Source organism: Balearica regulorum, chromosome 1 (genome assembly GCF_011004875.1).
Source record: "Balearica regulorum gibbericeps isolate bBalReg1 chromosome 1, bBalReg1.pri, whole genome shotgun sequence".
NCBI lineage: Eukaryota > Metazoa > Chordata > Aves > Gruiformes > Gruidae > Balearica > Balearica regulorum.
The window spans coordinates 111,389,108-111,415,719 of record NC_046184.1 but is presented as its reverse complement, the minus strand read 5'-3'; the positions used below and the strand labels follow the sequence as shown (position 1 = coordinate 111,415,719).

Genomic DNA, 26,612 nt, shown 5'->3' with positions numbered 1-26,612 from the left:
GTCAGCTACATAAATTCTAAAATAAAATATATGCAGTAAAATCTCTATGTGTACTTTTACTAAATGAATGTTTTTCTGAGGTTTTGTATACATTGTTCTAGTTCCAGAGGTTGTAAGCCATTCTTTTAACGTGTAAAATAGGGAAAACTACTTTTCCCATTCTTTCCTAAAGGTCAAAACTGAGCCCCCTGGATCTTCAAGTCCAATAAATGCCATGAAATGGAATGTGGCACTGTTACAGTCACAAGAAGTGAGTTTGGTGGGCAGGGACCTATTTTATGTGCTGAGGCATGGCTGCAGAGGTGCATAGAAAAAGTATATGAAATTAAATACTATGAACTAAAGCAATTCATAGATTATAAATTAGGGCAGAAATGTTTGTTAAAATCCACTAGAAAGTACAAAACATGTCTATATTAAGTATAAAGTTGTATGTATATCATGGAAGGAGCTAGCGTAAGCACAATTCTGTGAAAAGGATTAATACAGAATCAAAATCGTCTCATGAAAGACCAGTTGATGGTGTACCTGGAAAGCCATGAGACTCACAATGGTAAGGTCTATGCATAGATTTCTTATAATCAAAATATAGTTGAGAAAGTAGTATCAAACCACATTGATCAAATTCAATAAGTCACATTCTCCAACTTCTGTCAGACAGAAGAGCCAAGCATCATCTGTGGAATTAGTCACAGAACTTACAAGGTTTACAAAAAGCTGAAGAATTTTGCATGCACAGACTGAAATAATTACACTAATTAGGATCTTAACTAGGAGTGGAAACTTTAAAAGAGCTATAGAAAAGTACCACTTTTTATACAGGTGTGTGTTTAGTTTTCTGTAAATATAAAATTAAGAGGGAAAGACGAAAACATATTGCTTGCATTATCAACAGCATCAAAACATGCACCACAAACTTATGACTACAATGAAAGAGAAACCAGCAGCATTCAGCTGCAGGGACTGGCCTCCATTTTCATGTCTAGTAGCTTCACAGCATCTATCTGTGTGGATAAAAATCATTACAGAAAATCAAGAGTGTGAAAAAGAAATAAATTTGAGAAAAAAGTGAAAAAGTTGATAAAGCATGAAAAATAAAAGTATCAACAGGAAAAAAAGTGACAGTGGGAAAGAAAAATAGAAAAGATAATTAATTTAATATTTACATTGTGCCAAAGACAATAATTTGAAAGGCATTAATCTAGTAGAAACATCCAATTATGATTAAAGTGTGAATGAAATTGTAATCATTGAAGTGCTCTGGAAAAATCTGGATAATACTCAAACCATAGAAAAGGTGTACCTTAATAGCAGCAACATGTGGTTCCCCACAGCAGCCAAAGTAGTAAACTCTTTGCTCTAAAACATTTTTGGGCACTTAACCTGAAGCATATGACCAACTCTCTTGTTTCCCCTCAAGATTAAAAAATATTCAGCCAAGCACAACCTAAATACAATCTTTCATGTGTCTTTCATGCTGGAGGTACTTGGAACTCAGGAAACTACAATCCAACACCGATCAGAAATTGAGAATATTTGAAGGAACAACAAACACCAGCCTATAGGCTGAAAGAGGAAACTAAAAAAAGTCAATAATTACCTAAAGAGAAGGTTCCAACCATGCATGGGAATAAAGACAAGAGGAACTTGTTTAGCCGTTTCTTCTTGCCAATAATTTTATCGTGTTCCTGAATTACCGTCACAGTCCAGAATGGACCACTGTCAAAATTGGCATCAATAATATGGACATAAGTCCATTTGAAATATGAATGACCAATGTAATTAGCACAGCCAGCTGGGTAATTAGATATTGATTTTAATACTAGCGTGGGAACAAAACAAATTGCTTTACAAAAGATGCAACTTCTTACACATTCTAGTCCACATAGTACATCTGGATGCGATCCGGTGCGATCTATGACGTCTGCATATATATTTTCTACTAATATTGATGTTGAAAGTTCACTTTTTGGCAGATAACACAGTTAAGTTTATGCAATATAGTGTAAATTTATCTTAATCTCGTGACCGAATATTTTTTTTTTCCCCCAGCTACAATGACACAGTAATTATATGGATAGTGATTAACATCAGTGTTAGGCTACTTCAAAAGAAATTGAAATGTAGAAAATCCTGTATAGTATGAACAATAAACTTGGTTGCATCTTAATTTACTTACCTTAAAAATTGTATTTGATGAAATTGTAATGGAAGTAGGTGAAAACTTTTAAGCCCCCATTTTTCATTTAGACTGTATTATATCAGTCCGTTATTATAATTATTAAACTTAGCCCAAATATATTGGGGTATGTCTCTTACTCTAGAGAGCTCACAGTCTGCAGAGAAAGGCAAGTGGTGGATAAATCATTCTTTCCATAAATATATGATCAAGACATGCAGAATTTAAGTGGTATGCAAAATGAAGTGATTTTTTAGGTTTTAGGATTTGAATCTTTTAGGTTTTTTTGCAATGCACCTCAAATTTAGCTTAAATCACAGACCTGTTGTTTTGTAAATATGTTCTGGTGGGAAACTTGCCTTTGGGACATGGATGCATAATATTTAACCAATGCATTATCCTCTTATAACATGAATGTCCCTGTTCTTTCACAAATGTACATCTGAGTGTAGGTAACTATGAAGTAGAAAAGACAGCAATATAAATAAACTGAGAACTATTATGGACTTTACCCCATCCTCACACATATTTCTACTGTGATGTTTTCAATGATACACATTTTCAAAGAAATTATGACTGTTCAAGCTGTTCAAAATTCAAAACCAGTTCTTTTTATTAAGACAAATAGTTTGGTCCTTATATTCATAGCAAAAAAATCTTTGGCACATTAAACTTCCACAGTTATTTTAATAACACAGCTTTTAAATATTTTTAGAGAATATATGAAACAATTTAATCTTTTAATTGGCGCTTAGGGTTTTTTTTTAATTATAAAGCAACATAATGCTAGCAATTACTTATAACAAATATTCTAGGTGAATAAGAGTACCATACTTGCAAAGAATGGCCTAGCACTTCAATAGACAACATCTATGATGATTTTTTTTTTTCTCATAGCATTCAAAAGATAAGCAAACTTAAATTCACAAGTTGTTAAAAAAAATAAATTCCTTTTGAAGCAGAAGCTCTGTGAATACAGACTAGTTCTTTGACTATTATTGGGTTTTTTCTAGCATTCTACTGCTTTTCTAGTATTCAGTGGTAGTTGATTTCTGTGACAGCTGTACTGTAAGAATTACATTTTATAAAAAAATATTTTTTTTGCCTATGAACATCTCCGATGGTACTGATAGTATAAGACTTTTAGTTTCTCTGATTCATATCAAGTAAGTTCTATCAATTTTAATAGTGATTTCTATCCCTTTTCATGTAAAAAACATTAGTCTTTGCAGGGAATGGAGCAAACACAGCTTTTTTTAGCCTACAGCAAGAACATGCCCTATCACTTACAACATTGATGTCCAGGATTTGGTGAGAAATGGCTCTTACTCAGCAAATTCTAGTACTAGTTTGCAAAACAAAAGCAAACAAGTTTTGTGGGGCTATCATCTTTCTGAAGTTTTGTTTACCAACTCCTATTCTCAAAGCATATGATCTCAAAGACACATTTAATCTCTTTTCTCTACTCTCTTCAGAAGTTCAGAAAATAAATAAATAAAAAAAATCCTCCAATACAGCAATACATGATGCTTTGCTTTATACTTTTAGCTCAGAATTATGATTTGAACAGAATTCAGGCAAAAGTCTTCATTATTAAGTTCTGATTTTGGAATAATAATATCCTTCAGCCTATGAGAAAATGATGCAAGTAAATTCACAAGGGTAATGCTGCAGCTCTTCCTTGCCTTGGGAATTTGACCAGAGCTGCAAGGAGACTAACATCTTCAAGGCTTTCCTTGCTGACTACTGCATTTTGTTCTTCATTTTAGGTTTAACTAAAAACCTAACTACTCAAAGCTGTAGAGATAACTAAGGAATCTTATAATGCACAAAGTTGTACAAATGAGGTACCCATTATGGTCTGAAAATTTCTGATCCTTGGAATGGAAATTCTGATTTTGGAAATATCTTCAAACTCCTTCTGTGCTTTTCTTTTTCTTTCTTGGTTTAAATTTATTGTTTCTATCCAAGCTGGTGCAAGGATAAAGGGTCAGAAAGTTACAAGTATTCTTTCCCAAATGACTCAGATTGTTAAACGTGTGTAAATTTCTAATACAGTATTTTTCTTACTGAGCAAGAAAGAATTTTACTTCTATCCTCAAATACCTATTTTAAAAAAACTTTACAAGAATGTCTTATTTTTGAAGCCTCAGTTCTCTGGAAAATTTAGTGAAATTGTCAGCTGCATTCAAAAGTTATCAGAAGACACAAATTGATGGACGTTTGTGCAGATATACATACACATACATGAACAGGCAGTGTGGTCACAAGCCATAGGCTGAAAATCAGGCCAAAATGTTACCTTTTTCTGGAGATTTAAAGAGGCAATTTAAAAGGTACAAGTAATGACTTTTAGTCCTAGCTCAACTAGCTATTGGCAGCCTTTCTAGCTTTTTCTATGGAAAGTGACTACAAGAGGACTACAAATCCCCACAATTCTCCTAATTTAGCTTTTAATGATGCAACATATCTTTTCCTAGAACTAAGAATAAGTACCAGAACCCAACTGCTGACATTACCCCATAGCTAACTCTGCCTCAGAATGTGGCCCTGATCTGAAATAACACACCATACCTGGAAAGGGCTTCTCTTCAACTGCGCTACAAATGATCACTAATGACTAATTTTGGTTGTCAGCAGTTCTGCAAAATGCTCAAGTGGGATTATCTACAGTCGTTTCCTTGTTCATTACCTACAGAATTGTTGACTAAAGTTAAAAAACCAGACAAGTTATAGTTGCAAAAGTATATGGGTTACTGATTGTGTACTGAGACAAAAAAATACCACAAATATAACTGAAACCTGGCCTGGTCTGAATAATGGTGTTGTTGCTACTGAAGTGAAAGTGAAGAAGTAAGAAATTTGGCTTGGTTTTATGGGAAGAAGAGCTGTAAATAGAAACCAAGAAAATAAGCATAGAGATATTATTGCCTTTGGAAATCTAAGGACCCAGAGACATGAGGAAATTCTGGAGCAAGGATCAAGTCAGGGAATACATGAGAACATTGGACATAGATAAGTCCATGAGCTCTGATGGGATGCACCCACGAATTCTGAGGGAGCTGTCATTGCAAGGACATTCTCAAACTTTGAATGATTATGGAAATTGGGAGAAATGCCTGAGGACAAGAGGAAGAAAATGTCACTTCTGTCTCTAGAAAGGGCAGGAAGGAGGGCTTGGGTATCTACAGACCAGTCAGCCTCACCTCAATCCCTGGGAAGGTGATGGAGCAACTAACCCTGGAAACTGTTTCCAGGCATATGAAGAAGTACTACATCAGTAGTCAGCATGGATTCACAAAGGCAAAGTCATGCTTGACCAACCTGGTAACATTCTATGATGAAATGACTGGCTTGGTAGATGAGGGAAGACCTGTGGATATTGTCTATATTGACTTTCAACACTGTCTCCCATAAGATCCCCATACAGAAGTTGTGATACGTGGACTGGATCAGCAGACAGCGAGGTAGAATTGAAAACTGGCCGAATGGCCAGGCTCAGAGGGCCCAGCATGAAGTTTAGTTAGATCAATGGCATGAAGTTTACTTAGAGGCTAGTGACAAGCAGTGTACCCCAGGGGTCACTACTGGGTCCAATCCTGTTCAACATCATCAATGATTTGGATGAGGGGGCAGAGTGTATCCTCAGCAAGTTTGCTGATAATACAAATCTCAGAGGAGTGGCTGATGGTTATGCTGCCATCCAGAGGGACCTGGACAGGCTGGAGAAATGGGCTGACAGGAACCTCATGAAGTTCAGCAATGGCAAGTGTGAAGTCCTGCACCTGGGAACAACCCCAGGCACCAATATATGGCTTGGGAACACCCAACTGGAAAGCAGCTTTGCAGAAAAGGCCCTAGGGTCCTGGTGGACACCAAGTTGAATGTGAGCCAGCAATGTGCTCTTGCGGCTAGGAAGGCTAATGGTATTGCCAGCAGAGGCCTTGGTCATGCAAGTCCACTTTTATGTGATACCCTGACCAGAGGCTTGGTTGTAATTAGGTAAAATCTAATTTTAAACAGATCTGAAATTATTTGAAATCTAAGGGAAATGCTACAAGAGACATAAGAACTATTCAGATTCAAGTTTATTCATAGTTATGGCAAGTCAACTAATGTTATGTTCTTTTGCAGTGGGGTACAGAACAAGAATGAAGAAGGTGGCTTTTTGGCTTCTCTTAGCTGATGCATGTTCAGGGTCAAGTCAACCCTTCTGGAGAGAAGGGAGGTTATGCATCCCTTCAGAGCAAGGGAGAGTGTGCCCCAGGGAGTCTCTTGTAGCCCATGGGTCAGGGTTGAAGGGATGTGAGAGACAAGGAGAACACCTACAGCAAGAGAGTCTGCTGTTTGGCAGCAAGAGGTGACAGAAAAAAAACCTTCCCCAGCTACACAGATGGGATCATATAGAATTTATTTCTATTAAAAAAAAAAAAAAAAGTCAATGAATTGCTTGACTGAGAGCAAAATTAAGAAAAGAACACACCCTGAGAGAAAACTGTGGGCATGAGGGAGACTTATTTCTATTTTTCTGTGTTTAGTAATTTTCAGTCTCTGGATGAAAAACTTTATTATCCTAGCTTCTATTCTAATAAAATACTGTCTGTATAGTTCAAAACCCCTATTTTGTCTATGTAATACATCATAAAATGTACATACACAAATTCAAATACATATATATATATATACACACACATACCTGTAACATTGATAGGAGCTATTTTTATTTTTTTTTCATTCACTTTGACACCACTGGGGATCCTAAAGATGCATTTTTGTAAAAAATTACTGATAAAAATCATGTTTGGCATGGAGTATCATCTTTGGTACTAGTGATGATGAGAGAAAATACCACGTATTAGATTGTCCCTCTTTGCCTATTACTATATGATTTTAAGCACCGGTGACAGACATGCATTGAAAAAAAAGTACATGAGATGATACACAAGGGATTAAAACTTTTCCAAGGATGTGAATAAAAAAGTATTCTGACAGTTCATGCAGTATTAGAAGTTAAAAAAACCCAAAACAACCAATATCACAAAGTGAGAAAAATAGGTCTAAGGGCTTCTTATTATCCCCAAATGTTTTTCTCATTTTCCCACTATTGCACCAAGTTATTAATTTATAATGAAGAAGAAAAAACTTATGATAAAACACAACTTGCAGCCATTTTTAATACATCTACTGGCCTTCCAGAGAAACAGCACTGACTGGATAAAAGCATTTGGAAAACAGCACCTGCATAAATCTGACACTAATTTCTGAAAATATACTTGCAGAAAGTATCCTCTTTTAACACCTTCCATTTCATCTTATTTTAAGACTCATTAAATAAATATAAAACTGTAGATGTGTTTTTAGGTTGCAATAGCAATGGTTGAGAATGGCAGCTGATTTGTACACTTTTGTACCAGCTGCACCGTACAAAGACAGGATCTCTATCTCTGCCCTGCTGAGACAGATACCAAAGGGCTGTAGTGTTGCCTCTGGGAGCTGATGGAGTTCAGCTGTTCCCGGTGACACCTAGTCAGAAGGTTTGTTATGACTGCAGAGGTTAATCTATGCTGTCCTAACACTAATAGAGAGCTAAGAGCTAAGGCACACAGCTCCTTTAAGAATCCCTTTTTTTCTCAGAGGGCTAGAAGCAGCTTACACTATAGAGAATCTAGAACAAAATTTTCTAAAATATCACAAATCAGTACTTAAAATCTGATAAAGACTTCACTCAGAGGTAAGCACGCTGATGTTAGAGTTGCACATGCCTGCAAGTGCTGCCAACTAACATCCCTAGTGAGATATTGGCATACATGAAATACTACGTTGAAGACTGTGCCACTCTTTCTTCAAAGCATGATTCTTAAATACATGTTCATATGTCTAAGTAAAAAGTGAAATACAAAGATGGAATTTCTGACTGGAAAAAAAACCCTCAAAAAAGTAGGAAGTAAAATTATATATACATAGATATAATATACAGTAATGTATGTATTATACATATACACAAACATGAATATATTTATACATATATTTATTTAAGGCAAAGTGGTTTAAGAAGTTGGTTTGCTGAGCATTTCTCCAAGTCAGGGTAAGGTTCCATTGGTAAATCCTTCAGAAAATCAGGAAACTTTTATTAAAAGGATTTCAAATTCTGAGGAACTAATCACAAATTTGAGTGAGTCAGTGAATGGAGACCACGTTATAGGCCTAGGAACAGAAATTACAAAATCAAGTAGACCTGTAGTTGGAGGATGCTGAGGCATGTGAAAATTTAAAGGAATGTCTGTCTCATTTATACACCTCACTGATGCCAGACAGCAATTTGCAGCTTCAGGCTTCTTCCTAGACCTAAGACTGGTAATGGAAGATCATCATATTGTGTTATTATAGAATCTGACTGCCAGACAGGAGCTGGTACTTGCTCACACTTCCACAGCAAGCAGAAGCTGTGGATTCAGTACCCACAGGAGTTGTGTATTCACATAAGTAGAGTTTTGGCTTCCAGTCCCTACCCTCAGGGATTACTACTTCTGCCTTACATCCAATGGTTCTTGAAAGCATAAACAAACTCCTTCTGCAGGAATCAGAGCCAAAGTTTTATTTCTTGTGACAACTCCCATTTCCCTGGCAAGCACCCATTGAAAGACAACAAATGTATCCTTGCCTCCATCTCTCTCCAGTTCTCTGATTAATTGCATTAGCTTGCACACATTTTCACCAGAATAGTATGTTAGGTATAGTTAACCATCATGATCCTTAGGGGATCCCAAAATTCTCTTGGGGTAAGTAATATCCATGAGATTGCATACATAGAATCTACAGACATTTTGGGTTTTAATTACATGTAGAGCAAGACAGAAACACTCAGTTCAGCTGGAGTGCCATAGATCTGGGCACATAGAGATGAAAACCTTCAGGAGTCTTAGAAACTTTTCTAATAATTACATGAATAATCAGGAAGGGAATCTCAGTTATCAGAAGCAGCTAAATGAGCACAGGACAGATGATGCAGCTTTCATTCGAAAGTCTACCTAATTTCATTCTTGTTGCCTATGTCCTCCTTTGGACCTAGGTGTAGATGCCTAGCTGCAAATACCTAAGCCTCGAAGCAGACAAATAGTGCAACATCTGAATTGACTAACTGATTTCAGAAAGAATTATTCTGCTCAAAGTTAAGCATTTTATAAACATTATCTATCAAGTTTTAAGAGAGTAGGTTCATACTTTTGCAACAATGTGTTATATATACATTATATTGCAATAATAATATTATGCCATTTCAAAACAATATAATTGTACTGACTCATGAATATGAACATTAATGTTCCACTGATTGTAAGTGTCTTCTGACATACTTTTAAAAATCGCCTACAGAATGTTCTTATGATGGGAATTTCACACTCTTTTCGGGCTTTGCAAGACCAGTTGTCAAGGAAACTAATTAGTTCCACAATCATAATTGCAATAATGATTCATATAAAGAAGACCTGATGTTAAATAGTGTAACAGACTTCTTACAACTACTTCGAGGTTATGGGAGAGCACTGAAAAGAAAAAGCCCCTTAATACCTATAAAACTGTGTTCAGAGAAAAATGTTCTATCTTCTGAAACTGAATTAACTAAGTAGCTTTTTACTTGAATGTCTAGAGACCATCTATGTTATCATTTATGCAGGCGTATCATGTTTGTCTCAGTTACAGCAGCTGTGGCAATAATATGGAATACTTTAAATAATTATAACTGGTTGAAGTTAGATTGCATTGCAAAACAAGTAACATTTGTATTTCAAATACACAAAATTGAAAAATGGCTTATCCCTTCAATTTACCTAAATAAGGCATTTTTTTATTTTTCTACTTGATAAATTATTTCCTTGGGACAATAAGCTTTCCTACATTTCTTTTTCCCTTTTTTTTCCCATCATGTAGTGAAATTTTATTTCAGAATGATGGCAATCACAAGGCACTATCTGTTTAAAAACAAGTACACAGGGCCTATTGAGGCCCTGAATTTCAATCAAGATGCAAATCAACTCTCACCATTGCAATTCAAGTGCATAAACCACGTATTTGTACTAGAACTGGATCTGAACCTATTAATGAATTACAACTGTCTATTCTGTTCTATAAATGCAAGTAACAATGCTTCTAATATCAACTAATTGCTATAGAATATTAAAAAATGTTGCAGAGATCTAGAGGTAACTTCCCTGAAAATATATTTAAAGAAAACTTGCAATAGACAGAAAAAAAAATTAGTCAGTTATTTCAAAGTTTTCCGATGACACAGTCTATGACTTGTTCAAACGCACAGCCAATTTACTAAGATCAACGCTAGTCAGATGCTCAGATTGAAACACAGGTCTTGATATGGTTTACATTTTAATATATTGGCCATTATATTTATTTGGCAAGATTTTAATTTGATTCTAATACTCAGATAGTTTAATATATGGCATATAGAAAGTACTGTGTTAGAGGATTTAGCATCGATTTTAAAATGGTAATGATGACACTGAGCTAATTTGGAATTTATTATTAAAGATATCAGTTCACAATTTAGATAAAAAGCTTGAAATATCTTCCTCATAACATTTGCTTTATAAAAATTAAAATTACCCATTATATATGAGAAATTACCATCATATTTTAGGTTTATTCTGAATGAAATAATTTTGATATGTTGCACCAAAAATATAACTTTATACTGGGAAGCATTAAAACTTGACAAATTACTCACTGAAACACACTCACTCTTAAATACTATGCAGTTTTCCTTAAAAAAAATCCAAAACTTCCTATTTACACACTTTAAAATATGAACAACATTTCTATAGATTTCAAAGCTTGTAAATAGGCCTAATAGAAGGCTGTATGCTCACTGTATTATGGTGAATCAGTAAGATGATATCTAAACAACAATATTTGAAGTCTTAACCTCATCAGACACTAAAGTACATACCTTTATTACATTTGTATCTTGAAGCACATGAGTTAGACTGAAATCAAGAATTCCAACAACTAAGTTGCTTACAATAGACAAACAGGCAGTACAAGGCAAGTTAAAAATGTATAGCAGGTGTATCTTAAATATTGTATTTCTTGTTAAATGTCATTATCTAGGTTGAAGATTCAATGTTTGTTTTGTACCTAAAAATCACTTTATTACTAAGAGAAAAGTAAGAAATGGGGTCCCATTTATGGGTTTTGAATTCTTTGCTGAAAACAGAGTATAGGGTCTCGGGTTTTGTTAAAGAAGACTTTAGCAACCTGATGTTCAACTATACAAGTTAGTGTACTATAAGTAGCAAACAATTCATAGAGAGAAAACACTTTAAAATTAACTTACCTGTAATAATGTTGGGCTTTGGTGGCATGCTGAATTCATACAGTGTTGGTTCAGAATAACCCAGTCTGTTGGCAGCTGTAATTTGTACTTCGTAACCCATGGTCCATTGAAGATGCTCTAAGATGATGTGGTCTCTACTACCCTGCACTTTTTTCTCTAGCCACTGGTCTTCCTTATCTTTCTGTAAAGATACAAGTATTAGTTTGAATTCTCAAAACCTCTTGTATTATTTGTCTAAACTATGTGTCTATATGATGCAGAAAAAATATGGAGTTTCATTTACAGAGGTTATGGAATATTCAACTAATCTACTTTTGGAGTTCTGAGTACTTGGGCTTTTTGTAATTTTGACCACCTCCTAATCATGTTTCCACAATGTGGATTAAGGGATTTTGTAGGCAATCACTTTTAACCTTTTGACTTCAATTTATACTTTGCTCAAATACTGACGCTTATCTGGGGGAACAGCAGGATAATTATTTGCAAATTCTGCTAAGAATAAATTCTGTAAAAGGTTTACTTTATATAGATGTTTCAGTTACACTTTGATCAATGTTCTTTGAAAGAAACTTGCCATTAAACACAAACTTGGATTGTTCATGAATGCAAGCTGTGCTTGTACTATACATTAGTTATATAATGTGGTACTATAATAACATTTTGCAAACCAGGTTGTATGCAACAATATAAACACCATAGAGAAAGTACGCAGTCCTACGTCTACACTGGTCAGAGGATACATGTGAATCATTAAGATGGTTTTCTAGAGAACAAAAAGGGTTCTCACAATTCAGATACTTATCTAAGACGTTGATACAAAGGGAACAAATGAGGACTTCCGTTGCAATCTTAATTCTGGCATTTCATAAATTTGGAGTGCTTACCTTTGCAATCGCTCCTTTTAGTGTATAATATATTTAGTTATTCTTTATACAAATGAGAATTACAAAATAACTGATAGGTAAAAGGATAAACCAATATATACTGTCAAACGCAAAAGCCACCTTGTTCAAAGGAGTATCAGTAAAAGTCAGTAAGAATCCATGCAGTCCTATTCTTACTAAACACTGAGGTACGATACAGTGGCAAAAACTATGGCTGAGAGCCAAATCCTGGCCATCCAGCCCATACAGCAACACAGACTCAGTCAGTGGATATAAGCTTTCTGGGAAAAAAACCCTTTGAATACAGGGAAGTATGACTTTGTGCTGCAGATTACTATGCTTCTCGGCAGCTTATATTTAGGCTCTTCGCTGAAGCATCTTGCTCTTGACTGATACAAGTGTCAAAGAAAATAGCATCTAAATTAGACAGTTCAGGGTCCAATCATGGCTCCTTATGGCTGTTTTTTTGTTGTTTTTTTTTTTTTTTCCCCCTCAGTCTTCAAAAAATAGAGTGACATGCTAAACTCCCTTATGTGCACTACTGCAACAACTTATTTGCTATCAGTGCTGAATGTGATTGTTTTTCCATACTGACTTCATCTTTTCTTACTCTTTCTTGCTTCATCTGCACTGGCATTTGTATTGACACATGATAGTCCTTGGAATGATTAAAATACAATAAAACATCTTTTCAGGAACATTTGCAGCGAGGTGAAACTGCCTACTTGGTATACCAGTAGACTAATGAAAAATATCACAATGGTAGTCACATTACAAATCATGAAAAAGATTAAATACACTGGAGTAAAAATAGTTTACTCATCATACAGTGAAACTGGTATTTTCTTTCAAGGCCACTTTCCATCATATTTGAGAAGTCCTGGCAGTCCGGCGAAGTTCCCACCGACTGGAAAAGGGGAAACATAACCCCCACTTTTAAGAAGGGAAAAAAGGAAGACCCAGGGAACTACAGGCTGGTCAGTGTCACCTCTGTGACTGGCAAGATTATGGAGCAGATCCTCCTGGAGACTATGCTCAGGCACATGGAAAATAAGGAGGTGATTGGTGACAGCCAACATGGCTTCACTAAGGGCAAACCATGCCTGACAAATTTGGTGGCCTTCTATGATGGGGTTACAGCGCAAACTGCATGAAGTTCAACAAGGCCAAGTGCAAGGTCCTGCACGTGGGTCAGGGCAATCCCAAGCACGACTACAGGCTGGGCGAGGAATGGATTGAGAGCAGCCCCCACGAGAAGGACTTGGGGGTATTGAGTGAGGAGAAGCTCAGCATGAGCTGGCAGTGTGCGCTTGCAGCCCAGAAAGCCAACCGTGTCCTGGGCTGCATCAAAAGAAGTGTGACCAGCAGGTCGAGGGAGGTGATCCTGCCCCTCTACTCCGCTCTTGTGAGACCCCACCTGGAGTATTGCGTCCAGCTCTGGGGGCCCCAGTACAGGAGAGACATGGGGCTGTTGGAGTGAGTCCAGAGGAGGGCCGTGAAACTGGTCAGAGGGCTGGAGCACCTCTCCTATGAGGCCAGGCTGAGAGAGTTGGGATTGTTCAGCCTGGAAAAGAGAAGGCTCCAGGGAGACCTAATTGTGGCCTTCCAGTACCTGAAAGGGCCTACAGGAAAGATGGAGAGGGACTGTTTATCAGGGAGTGTAGTGACAGGACAAGGGGTAATGGGTTTAAGCTGAAGGAGGGTCAATTTAGACTGGATGTTAGAAAGAAATTCTTTACTGTTAGAGTGGTGAGGCACTGGAACAGGTTGCCCAGAGAGGTTGTGGATGCCCCATCCCTGGAAGTGTTCAAGGCCAGGTTGGATGGGGCTTTGGGCAACCTGGTCTAGTGAAGGGTGTCCCTCCCTGCAGCAGGGGGGTTGGAACTAGATGATCTTTAAGGTCCCTTCCAACCCAAACCATTCTATGATTCCATGATTCTATATTTTCCTATATCCTTGTGGATAATTTCTGTAGCAATCATCTGACATGCCACTGAGTGAATCCACCTATATTTACATTCTACTGAGTGAATCTACTTATATTAGCACTGCTAAAATAAAAGGAATTAATATTGAATGCAATATGCAAATACTCCTTAGTAATATTAGGAACAGCAAAGTTACATGGCACCATATTTTAATGGCTGTTTAAATTGGTGATACTTGGGAGGAGTTAGAAAAAAAATAAAATCATGTAGATCCCAAAGAACATCAACATGAGAGAAATCAGAAGATCCACACATGATCTTGGTGTGTGCACATATAACCATGTGAATATACTGGGTAATTCCAAAGAGGTTCAGAATCACAGAAGAAGAAAAAATATACTGAATTGGAAAATAAAAATTCAGGCTAATATGGTTCCTGTGGGTGGAAAAGACAGCATTACAAACAGATATACGACTATATTTTGAAAACAAACTGTAGAATTATATGTGACGAATAGAAATGAGTTTAAGATTTGGAAGAAAAACTATACAGATTTCTGTATGAGGCTGCTCTTCTGCAGACATAGAATAAGTGAAAAGGCAGTTGTTCCACAGTTTGGTCAAATGAAGAATAAGGAAAGAGCTGAAATGTAATAGAATAACTGCATGCTATGCCTGGGAAGTGACACTCTAAGTTTAATTGAAAGTTAAGCCAACCAGGTGGATTGAGATAAATGAAACAAAGTCCAAGACCTGAGCTCAAAGACAACAAAATGTTTTACGAAGAGTGAAAAACACAAGTTAGGAGGAAAAATAATAAAGAAAGTATCTGGAAAGCAAGTTATCTTCTAAAGATAAACAGATGAAGTCTTCCAGAATACAATCTGCTTTTGGCATCTTAAAGAAAAAAAGAAAACAACTGCAATGTCCTTCACTATAGCTGTTATTTCACAGGCATTTTCAAGTATTTTTTAATAAGTAGAGCTCAGTAATGTGTCCAGATTTATTTTACTATTAGCGTAAAAATGGAAAGAGAGGGATGAGAATACTAAACAAGAGTCTGTCAGTTAAATCTTCCTACAAATCTCCCTGTTTATGCTAAGACCCTTCAATTGGTAGCTTAAGGAGCAGAAAACAGAACTAAAAAAAGAACACTTCATACCTTATTAGGCTTTTCAATTATTAATATTGCTTAAAATTTATAGAAAACATACGCACGGTGTTCTATAACAAAGGAAAGAAACTTCTAAATCACAAACTACAGTCTAATTTGAGGGCTGTGTTAATATAAATGTCTTCAATAATCATTTACTATTATCAGTTGTATCATTAATATCCACCAACACAACCATAAACATTTGTAGAAACGGCAATCAGATCTGCAGCCTCAGAGATTAAACTGTTCCTTTATTTGCATTTCATTTTGTTTCGTATTATGCCGAAATACTCCTTTACAGAAGGTCACTGATGCTGTGAGACTAACCAATGACTGGCAATTTCTGGGGATCTTACTGCCTGCTTCCATTACTTAGTCTTAGATTCACACTGTCCTCTTCCCAGTATAAGTGTTTGGTTGAAACAAACCTGCCACAATGCCACAGACTAATGACATTTAAAAAAAATAATCTATTATTTCTGAATTGTGTGTATATTGGCTTTAAATATAAGTATCAGCCAAATTTATCTCAGAAGTGTCTGAGCTAGATTTGTAGGAGACCTGTAAGTAACCTAAGCACCTAAATACCCTGACCAAAAAAAGAGTAAACAAAGCAGTGTGAAACTCCAGTCTACCGTGACTTGGCTGCTTCTCAGAACTGTGGGTACATCTGACAACAGTGAAAGTAAAGCCAATCCACTGTTTAGGCACCTAACTATTTACTGGTCTAGAAAATAACATCTCTTTCTTTAATGGTCATTTTACATTGTACCCAAGATCACATTCTCTGGGAACTCATAAAAAGTGAGGAAAAGTGATTAACCCCCCTTCAACCCTTTCCGTTACTCTCCATCCTCCCTAAATTGTTGCACTGAAAGTGCTGCTCAAACAGACTAGTTATTACGGTGGTCCCTGTGATAGAAAAAGGGCAGGAGATGCCACACTGTGTTGGAAGCTGGCAGGAACAAATATCAAGAAATCCTCACAGAAGACAATCTGATAATTTAAAGCAGTGACTTCACAAGAATTCATTCCGTTAGGATGGTGCTTTGTAGGTCTGGGTAATACAGGATAGATACCGAACAAACCACAAAATGGCTGATAATGTACATCGTGTTAAAATGCACAGAAGGTCCAATGATCTGGAAGGTAAAGTGGAACTTAGAGATACAAAAACATTTAACTGTTTTATGGTAGATATCTCAGAATGGAAGTGAGACATTATCTCTTTTTAAATGATTCGTATTTACAGAAGTTTGTTCTAGAATCATAAAGCAACAAAATGAAAAGAGTCCTCCATCAACATAGTCAAACAAGAGTGAAGCACATAACCTATCCAACACTTGCCACTGCCAAAATTCAGCGCATTAATAGTTACACTGTCACAGGTCAACATGGTGAACAGCTTCCAGGCCTGCAAAAACTAATTGTTCCTCTAAGATTTCCTCCAAACATCATTATGATGTAAAAGGACAAAAATAAATGCTGTTATTGTTTTTCAAAATAAGATTTCAATCAATTTTTCTTGCTTCTACTTAAAAGTTTATAACCATAAAAGATGGATATTTTTATTATTTAATTCTAATTCCAAATTTTTACTGAAACTTGGCATGCCAGGGAAAAACAAAAACAACCCCCTCCCACCCTTTTTTTCAAGCCTACTGTTGGCATTCTGTGACCTGGAAGTATAGAAACAGAATTCCCTTTTCCAATCACTAAGAAGCCTGTTTCAATACTTCCTTTTTGAGCATTATTAAGTAATTCAGGATATGGTACCAAAATCATAACTGAAGGCTGGGAACAAATCACTTCAAGATAACAGATTGATACAGGGAACAGTGGGCAACATTATGCACCAAGCCGAAATTCACAATCGCAACATGTGCAGCTATAGAATACCCACCACGGTCAAAATGCACTTGAGCAGTAGGCACAAACTTTTGCTTGTGATGATGTGAGTCATTTGCAAGTGGTTATTCCTGTATGGGGATCACACATGTTTCTGGTGCTGAGCTTAACCTGTGTGATACCTTCCAAAGGCATTAGATTTTGCAGGTCTGTGCCTGGTGTCCCACCTGCCCTCAGCAGTCTCTCCCCAGTATCACAAGTGCTCCTTCCTCCTGGCCTTCTTTATCTCCTCACCTTCTCCTCAGTCTGTAACTCTTCAACCCTCCCCTCTGGCTTTCAGTTTATTATTATAGTACTTGGTAAATAATACAGCAGATAACAGCCATTTACAAATTCAGTACACATTTCCCCAGTAATTTGCATGCATGAAGCAACACCAGCACCTCACCATGTGTGCCCCAACCAACATTAACAGCGCCATAAGCAGGAACAACCAAAGGGGAGCTTGAGTAGGTCCCCACTAAAATTACACAGTTACTATGAGAAATGTGGTTGGGGGGTCACCTCCTGCATCGGACATGACGTTTGTCTAGGGAATCCCCATCAGTGCTCTTCCCAGCCGGCTACTACTGGGGACCAGTTTTCCTTTCTCTTTCTCTTTCTCTTTCTCTTTCTCTTTCTCTTTCTCTTTCTCTTTCTCTTTCTCTTTCTCTTTCTCTTTCTCTTTCTCTCTTTCTCTCTCTTTCTCTCTCTTTCTCTCTCTTTCTCTCTCTTTCTCTCTCTTTCTCTTTCTCTTTCTCTTTCTCTTTCTCTTTCTCTTTCTCTTTCTCTTTCTCTTTCTCTTTCTCTTTCTCTTTCTCTTTCTCTTTCTCTTTCTCTTTCTCCTCCTATTCTTTCCTAAGGTAACTTTGAAGTCAATGTGCCATCAGCTTCAGACTCCGTCAGTGAAGCTTTGTAAGACTGTCTTGACTTTCTGTGTGCAACAGCATGAATCTATTTGAGACTGCTACTCATAAAAATTGCAGCATACCTACTTCTCTGGAATATAGAACAAAATGTGAAACTTCTTATCTAATTATAGTTAGTAAGTCCTGCCAATAATATGAATAAACTGATGTTAGGAAAGCAGTATTTGACAGAATGAAATACATGATTTCTAGAAAAATAAAACTTACTAATTGCCCTAAATCGGGCTATAATATTGCTATAATATCTTAAAGGCTGCTCTTCTCCCAGTTAAAAAAAAAAAATCTGTATCAAACTTAAATATGAGGGAACTGACTCTTAGTAAGACATAAGCTGTTACGAAACACAAAGAAGGAAAAGCCACTGATGTATAGCTTGTTATCTAATATGCTCTTTAAACATGCAAGCAAATACATTGGTCCAGGTGCTAATAATGAGGCTGGCAAGAGTTATAGGAAAGCTAATTAAATACAACCAATGGGGAAGACAGAAGAGAAGCAGTCAACAGATAATTAAGAACTTCAAATAGCATCCATTCATTCTGATTAAAACACCAAAAAATTGTTGTGCTTTTTTGTTGTAGGAAGGCCTTTAATTTAGTCAAATTGCTTTTTCAATTGGAAGTTTAAGGAGATATGGATTTGAGATCCAAGGAAAAGCTATCTTCTTCAGTCACCTATTAAGTTTCCAGTTACTGCTTAAATTGTGCATTTATCTTTCAACAATACACATGAAAAATGGTCTTTTATACTATAATATTGTACCTTGGTCAAAACACTAGATCAAAATCAGGTTTCCAAAAATATTCAGGATAGATCCAAAATCATTTAGCTTACTTAAATCATACAAACAGATTAAATTCCATATACTGCATGCATATATTATATCCAAATGGTTTATTTTCTTGTCTTTTCAATTATAAATACTTAGAGGCATTGCAATCTAGCTAGGAAGCTTAATCCCACAATACTGCATTGTAGCTTGTATTGCATGTTTTACTCTTTCTTTTGTTTATAATTACTTTTTCTTTTATGCCAACTCACTGGACTGAAAGTCATTTTAAAAGGTCAATTAAGATTTAGGGATCAGTGATATCAGAATAACTTCTGGTTATTCCCTCAGGCTACTCTTGAAAGCTCTACCAAATTTTTCTCAATTGATATGGAGCTACCAATCTTCTTTGTTTATATTTAGATTAGGAAAATCATTTTACATGCCAGGTTTATCACTTGGAAAATCCCAGAAATATCATCCAAAAAGTTACATTCTAGAAAACATCAGGAAATGTGACTATTACAAAATAAGGAAATAGCTTTTCCATTTTGGGAGCACTAAAACAGTTTCTGCATTTAATTTCTCTAAGATTGCTTATTCCTGTTAAATACAGTACTCACTACCTTCTGTTTAACATGTCTAAATATCTGATGTTACATTCCCAACTCTTTTAGACTCTCAAAACAACATGTAGATCTGCTATTACACTCTGGTAAAATGTCTTTTTACTAGGTCTACTCAAGTAAAAGTATAAATCTTCCTAAAAGAACACAAAGAAGTTATTAGAAAATGCACACCTTTGAATTAAATTCATTGTTTTTGCCAGCTGTATAGTTACTTCTTCAACCCAATCATTTCTAGACAGAGTACACCAGGAAAGGAAGGATATTTTAGCTATGTTAATAATATCTCCCTCTCTGTCCCCACCTGGGTTTGTTTATTTTTGTTTGTTTTGGTTTGGTTTGGTTGGTTTTTTTTTAAGAAAAAGAAATCACACATTGCTGAAAAGCCTTTTTTCTAAACTTGCCAGGTTTGGTGAGAACACCAAATCAGACTCTTGGTGACAGAAGACCAATGAACTCTGCACGATGCTGTTAAAGAACTGATATGTACACTGAAACTCATGAAAGTCCTAACAATTTGTCAATTACTTGGCTTTTTGAAGCTGACCCTTGGAATCTAGGAAGATAGAAAAGATGAAACAATGATCAGATAATCTCATTTAAAATTAATATGGAGCATGAGAATATAGTTTTCTATCTCTAGGACGCTATCTATCAATACAGATGTACTTGTAACAGTTTAATAATTTGCTGTTCAAGCAACCCTTAATTATGTAACTTTAATATCTGCTAATTTACTGCTCTTTTGAGAGCTGAACACAAATGTCCCTCACTTACTATGTAACAAAACAGAGAATATAGTTTTCTTGTTAGAATGAACTTTCAGTTATACATTTAGGAAGAGCAGGGTGCTTTTCTTTTCTTTTTTTTTTTTTTTTTAATAATCTTGCATTAGCAACCTAGTCACAAGATAAAACTTACTATATTATATTTTCTTTTCTTTTTGTATTATGCAAATAATTTTGTTACATTTCAAATCATATCAACAGTGTTCTCTACATTAAGCAGATATTACTAAGCAAAACCCACCCATTTTGATTAACTGAAATACTTACACTTCTGTATTTGACAATATATTCCAAAATGGGGGCACCTCCATCATCTTGTTTAGTTATGCTAAGTTTAAAACTCTTGCCACTTCCTGGTTGTCCATGAATTGAAGGGGGGCTTGGCTCCCCTAAACAAGGGAAAAGACAGTAGACAATAGTAATTGTGTAATAAGGTAAGTCTTAAATTACAGCTAGGATCTTGTCTACAAGATTATTAATGAATACCTTTAAAATCAACATGATTCTTCCAGGCACTGTAGAACATCCTTAATAAGTGTGTTAAATATTTTGCTTAAAGTGTGTTCTAATATAGACTAATTATCTGATACAAGGAAACCAAATTATGTCAAGTATTAAAGAAGTATTCATTTCTTTGAGACTCCAACTTTTGACACTTTCAAATGCAATTTACTTCAGAAATGATTTAGCCATCAATTCAGCAAGGCTGGCGATCTGCTCATCACACTGAAGTTTAAGAGCAACACTATCTTACAGGAAAGCAACCCTAACATTAAGCATGAGCTTTAGTCCCATGTGTGAGATCTAAACTGTAATACAGATATTAGGTAAATTAACTCTTTGAGAAATGTTCCAAGGCAAAATTAAATACTTTTAGAGTAGTCTACATTAAAAATAAACATAAATAATAAGATTTCCAAAACAAAAAACAATTTTTCTCTGTAATGAAAGGATAAAAATAATCTTAAATGTACACCTGAGGTGTTAATAGCCAGCTTAAGCCACTTTGCTAATGGAAATTCACAGACTAATTATCATTTCTTATATGCATTGCCTGTTATAAAGTTTTAAATCAGCTCCTAAACGAACATGTGTTGTCATACTGAAGTGTATTATCTTCAAAGTATCTGTAAATTTGCATTCACCCAGAGAGATACAGTTCCATTAGAAATACTTGTAATATTTGTGTTTATCCCTTTTCATAATAAAGATAAATTTGCTTAGATCTCAACATAGAATTTGCCCAGCTTTCTATCAGATAACATATATATAATTTCTGTCAGTTTCTATGACTTTTTTATCAGGTATGATGTTCCATATGAACAATAGCAAATTATTATATCTATTGTTCAATATATTTAGAATATGCATATGTTTTAATCAAAAAGAAATTTGAAAGCTGCCAAGTTACCAGTTTTGGACACAAGAAATATATCAATAAGAACATAATGTAGTAACATGGAAATATTTTGTGTTCTTTGTAGTCATGGGACTTTATTGTTCATTTCATTAGGGCCGGTATTCTTAACTATACTGAGTAATGCCCTACTCAGAAAACACTTCAGTTGCAACAGGTTTATGAGAGACTAGTCTAGTAATAGTTGCTGATGTATTTTGGTGTATCTGTTGGTGTACTACACAGGTCATCTGGTAGTTCCTTTACTTTTCTTCTCCTTTGTGTTTAATTTATTTATGATTGTTTCTATTTAAAAGTTATTTGAGAAAAATATTTTTCATTTTTCCTTAATATTTAAATCTCAATTTCTTGCCTTTAAAGGTTACTACAAATATAGAATTGACTTTGTAGCATTTATCATTTGCATGTAATCATAGATAAAACAATTTATTCTCATCATTTTTCCATAGCTTAAGATTTCTGTTTGAGGCTTGATAATTGCAAAACTTGTGGCAGCATAATTTGCTGAAGAAATGTCTCCGGAAAGGACCAATTCATTTCTCAGAGATGTCTGTAATACCCTGGGTACAAATGAGAAAAAGTCTTAATCTAATATCTTTCATGGTTTGTGGTCTTGAATATTAAACAAAGATTTGTCTAATTCTCAAAAATATAGATAATAGGAGAAATTATCCAATTTAAGTTCATTCATACTACTTGGCAGAGAGACAAAACATGATTTCTGAGAAACAATGTAAAGACTGATGCAATATACTGGGAAGCAGTTTATAAATATAAAACATATTATCCACAGTGAATCATACTTGAAATTATTAGCTGATCTGGAGACAATATATTCTAATAATCATTTACATTTTCATTTAATAGCACAGGTATTACTCACGGACAGGTAAGGTCTGAAAGATCTCGATTTTGCTATAGTCTCCTTGCCCTTTTCCATTTACAGCAGCTACTTTGATTTCATACGTTGTATTTGGTTCCAAATTGCTGAGAACGACCATTGCTAAAAGAAAGGGAAGAAAAAATATGGAACCAAAATTTGATGAAGCAATAATTTTTTTAAAAAGTCAACAGTTTCAGAATTTCTGTGTTTCACTTGCAGCCTGAGTCCCATTTTCTAATAGTCCCATGTTTCCAAACTTAGCCTTCTTGTTGAGTGCCAATAGCCTTTTTTTTTATCTATCTGCTTAAAATCATTGTTATGCAATTTATGCTCCTGAAGGAATTTAATGTCAGTGTTACAGAAGCCATAAGCAACAGTTAAGGACCTTGATGGAGATTGATATTTTATGTTCAGATAGTGAGCACAGAAGACATGAATCTGGCAAAAAATTATGGAAGTTTCCTGTATCCTAGCTGGCAATGGGCATCTGATGCACATTCAAGACACCTCCATACAGTTCTTAACTTGCCATTTCTCCCTCATGGAAAGCAGTATCAACCATCCTTGGTCTACACTCCTGGATGCATTTACATGCACATTAGTGGTGAATTACTGGTGCTATGCTCTGCCAGCTCAATCATGTATTCAAGACCTAAAATGACAGGTGGCTAGGCTATGATGATCAAAGGAAGAGTTCCGAGTTATCTACTAAGGACCTGAAAGCAAATTAGACATGTTTGTACGTACTTAAGAGGAGGTGTATGGAAATACATATTAAATTACAATTTTTTAAAAAAAGTGATTTGGGAAGAAAACGAGTTTGAAATTAGGACATGCTTTCAGAAATCAAGACTGAATCCCTGGCAGCAATCTTTCACACACTCCGAATCTATCTCTAGGAATCCAACTGGAGATGCCATCAGAAGCACAAAACATGGGGAAAAACTTCCTGAAAAGAATATTGTACAGCACTAAGAATATTGTTGCTGCAATGTACAGCAACAAATCTAGAAACAAAATCCAGGAAAAGGATGTTGGATTCCAGGATCCCTTACGGGAATGCAGTATTATATATTACCATAGTGCTGTATATTACTAAAATCAGTGTTGAATATGCACCTGGAAACTTCAATACACACAGTGTTCTTGGACCATTACCCTGCCTTTACAAGAAAGCTTCCTTTTATTGTCTCTACAGCAATTGCCTGCTTGCTGTTTGTCAGCTCTGTGATGAGCTCTCCAGATGTCAGAATTATACTGGGGAATGGACATAAATTGGATAGACTTTACTTGAAGCACATCAGTATTTGCCTTGCCGAGAAAAGCAGGGTCTGTGTTATCTTACAAGAGGATACATAATTGTAATGTCTGGAGGAAGAGCCAGTAGTCTCTTCCTCAGTCTCTAGGGAGCCTAGTTTTTTTCATTATAGAGGAGTATTTTTATAGTTGCTTTAGGTTTGCTTTTCAAGTTTTATATTTAACAAAAGTATAATTGTTTCTGTCAGTACTCGTTATTCTTTTGAGTCCCGATTTATTAGAATTCTTTAGTTTCTGCAGCAAACAGACAGAGGTCCCATTACATGTGGAGCTAAAGGAATTTACTGAATTTTGGAAAAACAGTAACTTTTACATTTCACACTCCATTATGAGCACTATACTTGAATTTGCCATTGAAAAATGATAAGTGCTTTTTTGTGAACAAAACAGTAGAATTGTATGTCTTCCAGCACATTTTAGTTTTATCATTTTCATGAGATTTAAAAATATCAAACTATAAAGTATAACCATGTCATTAAGTACCATCATGAGAATAAGAATAGAATTTGGAGAAGAGAAGGATTATGATAAATAACATTTGGTTATGGTAAGATGAAATTTACAACCAAGTAGTAGCGGTGTTTGACTTGCCTTTCAGCCATGATTACTTTCCAAGGCTGAATAATTTCACTGAAAATAAACCTTAGGGCATACTAAAAATTAGTGTTACTGTAAACGTTTTTAAAATTTAAACAACATAAAAGCATGACTACGAGTCTACACTTAATAAAACGTGAATGTGTTAACTACATAAAACCTAAGGATCCGATTCTATAAACACTTGAGTGACTCCTGGGGCCTATCTAAATGAATAAAATTACTTATATATGCAGTATTTAAAGAATCAGTGTCTACTTTAGAATCCCCTGCACAGCACTATGCATCTAGATGCAATGACTCTTACAAATACACTTATGGAATGAACTCAACTAAATCTGATGGTGTTATATGTCCTCAAAAACTGGAACCGCTTGGTATCAGTGATGGTAAGATGTGGATATATTTTATATATAGGAAAAAATATTGTAAGTATGTCATCCTGGAATACAAAGAAAAGAACCATTATTAACCAAAATACTTTAAATACTCCAGGTGTAAAAGAATATTTAGAATAATTAAGTAAGATTAAGGAACTATCCCACAGTATGTAACAAAAGTGCAGGGCTTAAAATTAATCTGAAAGTAGTGAAAGCTTTCACTGCTTGCTAAGTGTTTTAAATTTTTTAAATATGTTGAGAATGGAAGAAAATACTTAATGAACTAGTTAATTTTTTTTTTTTTTTAAGATATGCATCTGTCATTTAAGCATCAAATTAGCTTATTCATCTTTCCATATACACACAAAACTCTTCTTACAGGAGTCCATAGCTCACAGCCCTGGCCACAATGGTGTTTTGCTTACAGTTTTCAGTGATCACTGAAGCAATTATCTGTAAAATTTCAAATCATACTCTGAAAGAAACAGAGGAGTTTCACTGTTAGTATATGAATGTGAAAAAAATGGGTCCACTGCATACTGTATATGTGAATTATGCAATTGGCATATCCATTGGCATGTATCAAAGCCCAAAAATACTGAAAGGGAAATTCCTTTATTTCTTTCAGAATATGATTTGAAATTTTTCAGTCTTTTTCTACCTGTCCTATCTATCTACTTCTGTTTTTATATTGTCTTCCTAATCATAATATCTGCAAGCTTTATTTATCTGAAGCATTCAATTTTGTAGACTAATTGATTTTTCTGAGATTATTCACATAGTGACTGGTTACATTGAGGAGAAGACTTTGAAGAACTAGTCCAAAGAGAAAAAACCAGAAGATCCTCTTGTGAACTCTGCAGATATTGCTGGGCTCAATTAACTCATGATGCACAATGAGTCAGACCTTAGTATTTTCCTCCTATAAGACGAACAGACAGGGAGGCTGCAAGTCACATGGTACCCTTGGGGGAGATCATGACACAAGAAGTTACCAATTATTTCAGGTTTGTTTTAATATACTTTATAGAGAGTTTAAAACTAAATTATAAATACATTTTTGACAGGGTGTACAATGAACATTTTTTTATTAATTTTGTAGACCAGAATTTAAAAAGAAACACAACAACCAAAAAGAACTAAACCTTACAGAATAGCAAAATTCAGTTCAACCTATTCTGTGGCAAGAATCCTAAAGTTTAAGCAACATTAAAAATAAAGTCCTTATTTTTTGTTGTAAAGATTCTTCTAATTTACATGCAAATCTAAAACATTAAAGGATGAACACCGTACAGAAAACAAAACAAAAGAAAACACACACACAAAATTATATTATATAGATAGATGGACAAAAATTCAGAGCTCCATACTATTTCAACTACAGTGTGTAAGCAGTTCAGCTAGAAAAGCTTACTTTATTATTGTAGAATTTTAACTGCTATCAAGATGAACCATAGGAAAACAACATCTGAAATAAATTGTATCATAAATCCGAGTCAGTAAAAACAAAACAAAAATCCCCAGAT

At 35.3% G+C, this 26,612-nt stretch overlaps 1 protein-coding gene across 1 annotated transcript in view; it reads right to left on the bottom strand.

Annotated features, from left to right (window-relative positions):
• Nucleotides 1-26,612, bottom strand: part of NCAM2 (neural cell adhesion molecule 2) — a 326,924-nt gene that overhangs the window by 24,437 nt on the left and 275,875 nt on the right. The window contains exons 13-15 of the mRNA XM_075769966.1: nt 22,793-22,912; nt 20,760-20,881; nt 11,526-11,706 (exon numbers count right to left, since the gene is read on the bottom strand). Coding sequence (XP_075626081.1) covers nt 11,526-11,706; nt 20,760-20,881; nt 22,793-22,912 — 423 coding nt within the window. The remainder of the gene's footprint in view (nt 1-11,525; nt 11,707-20,759; nt 20,882-22,792; nt 22,913-26,612) is intronic.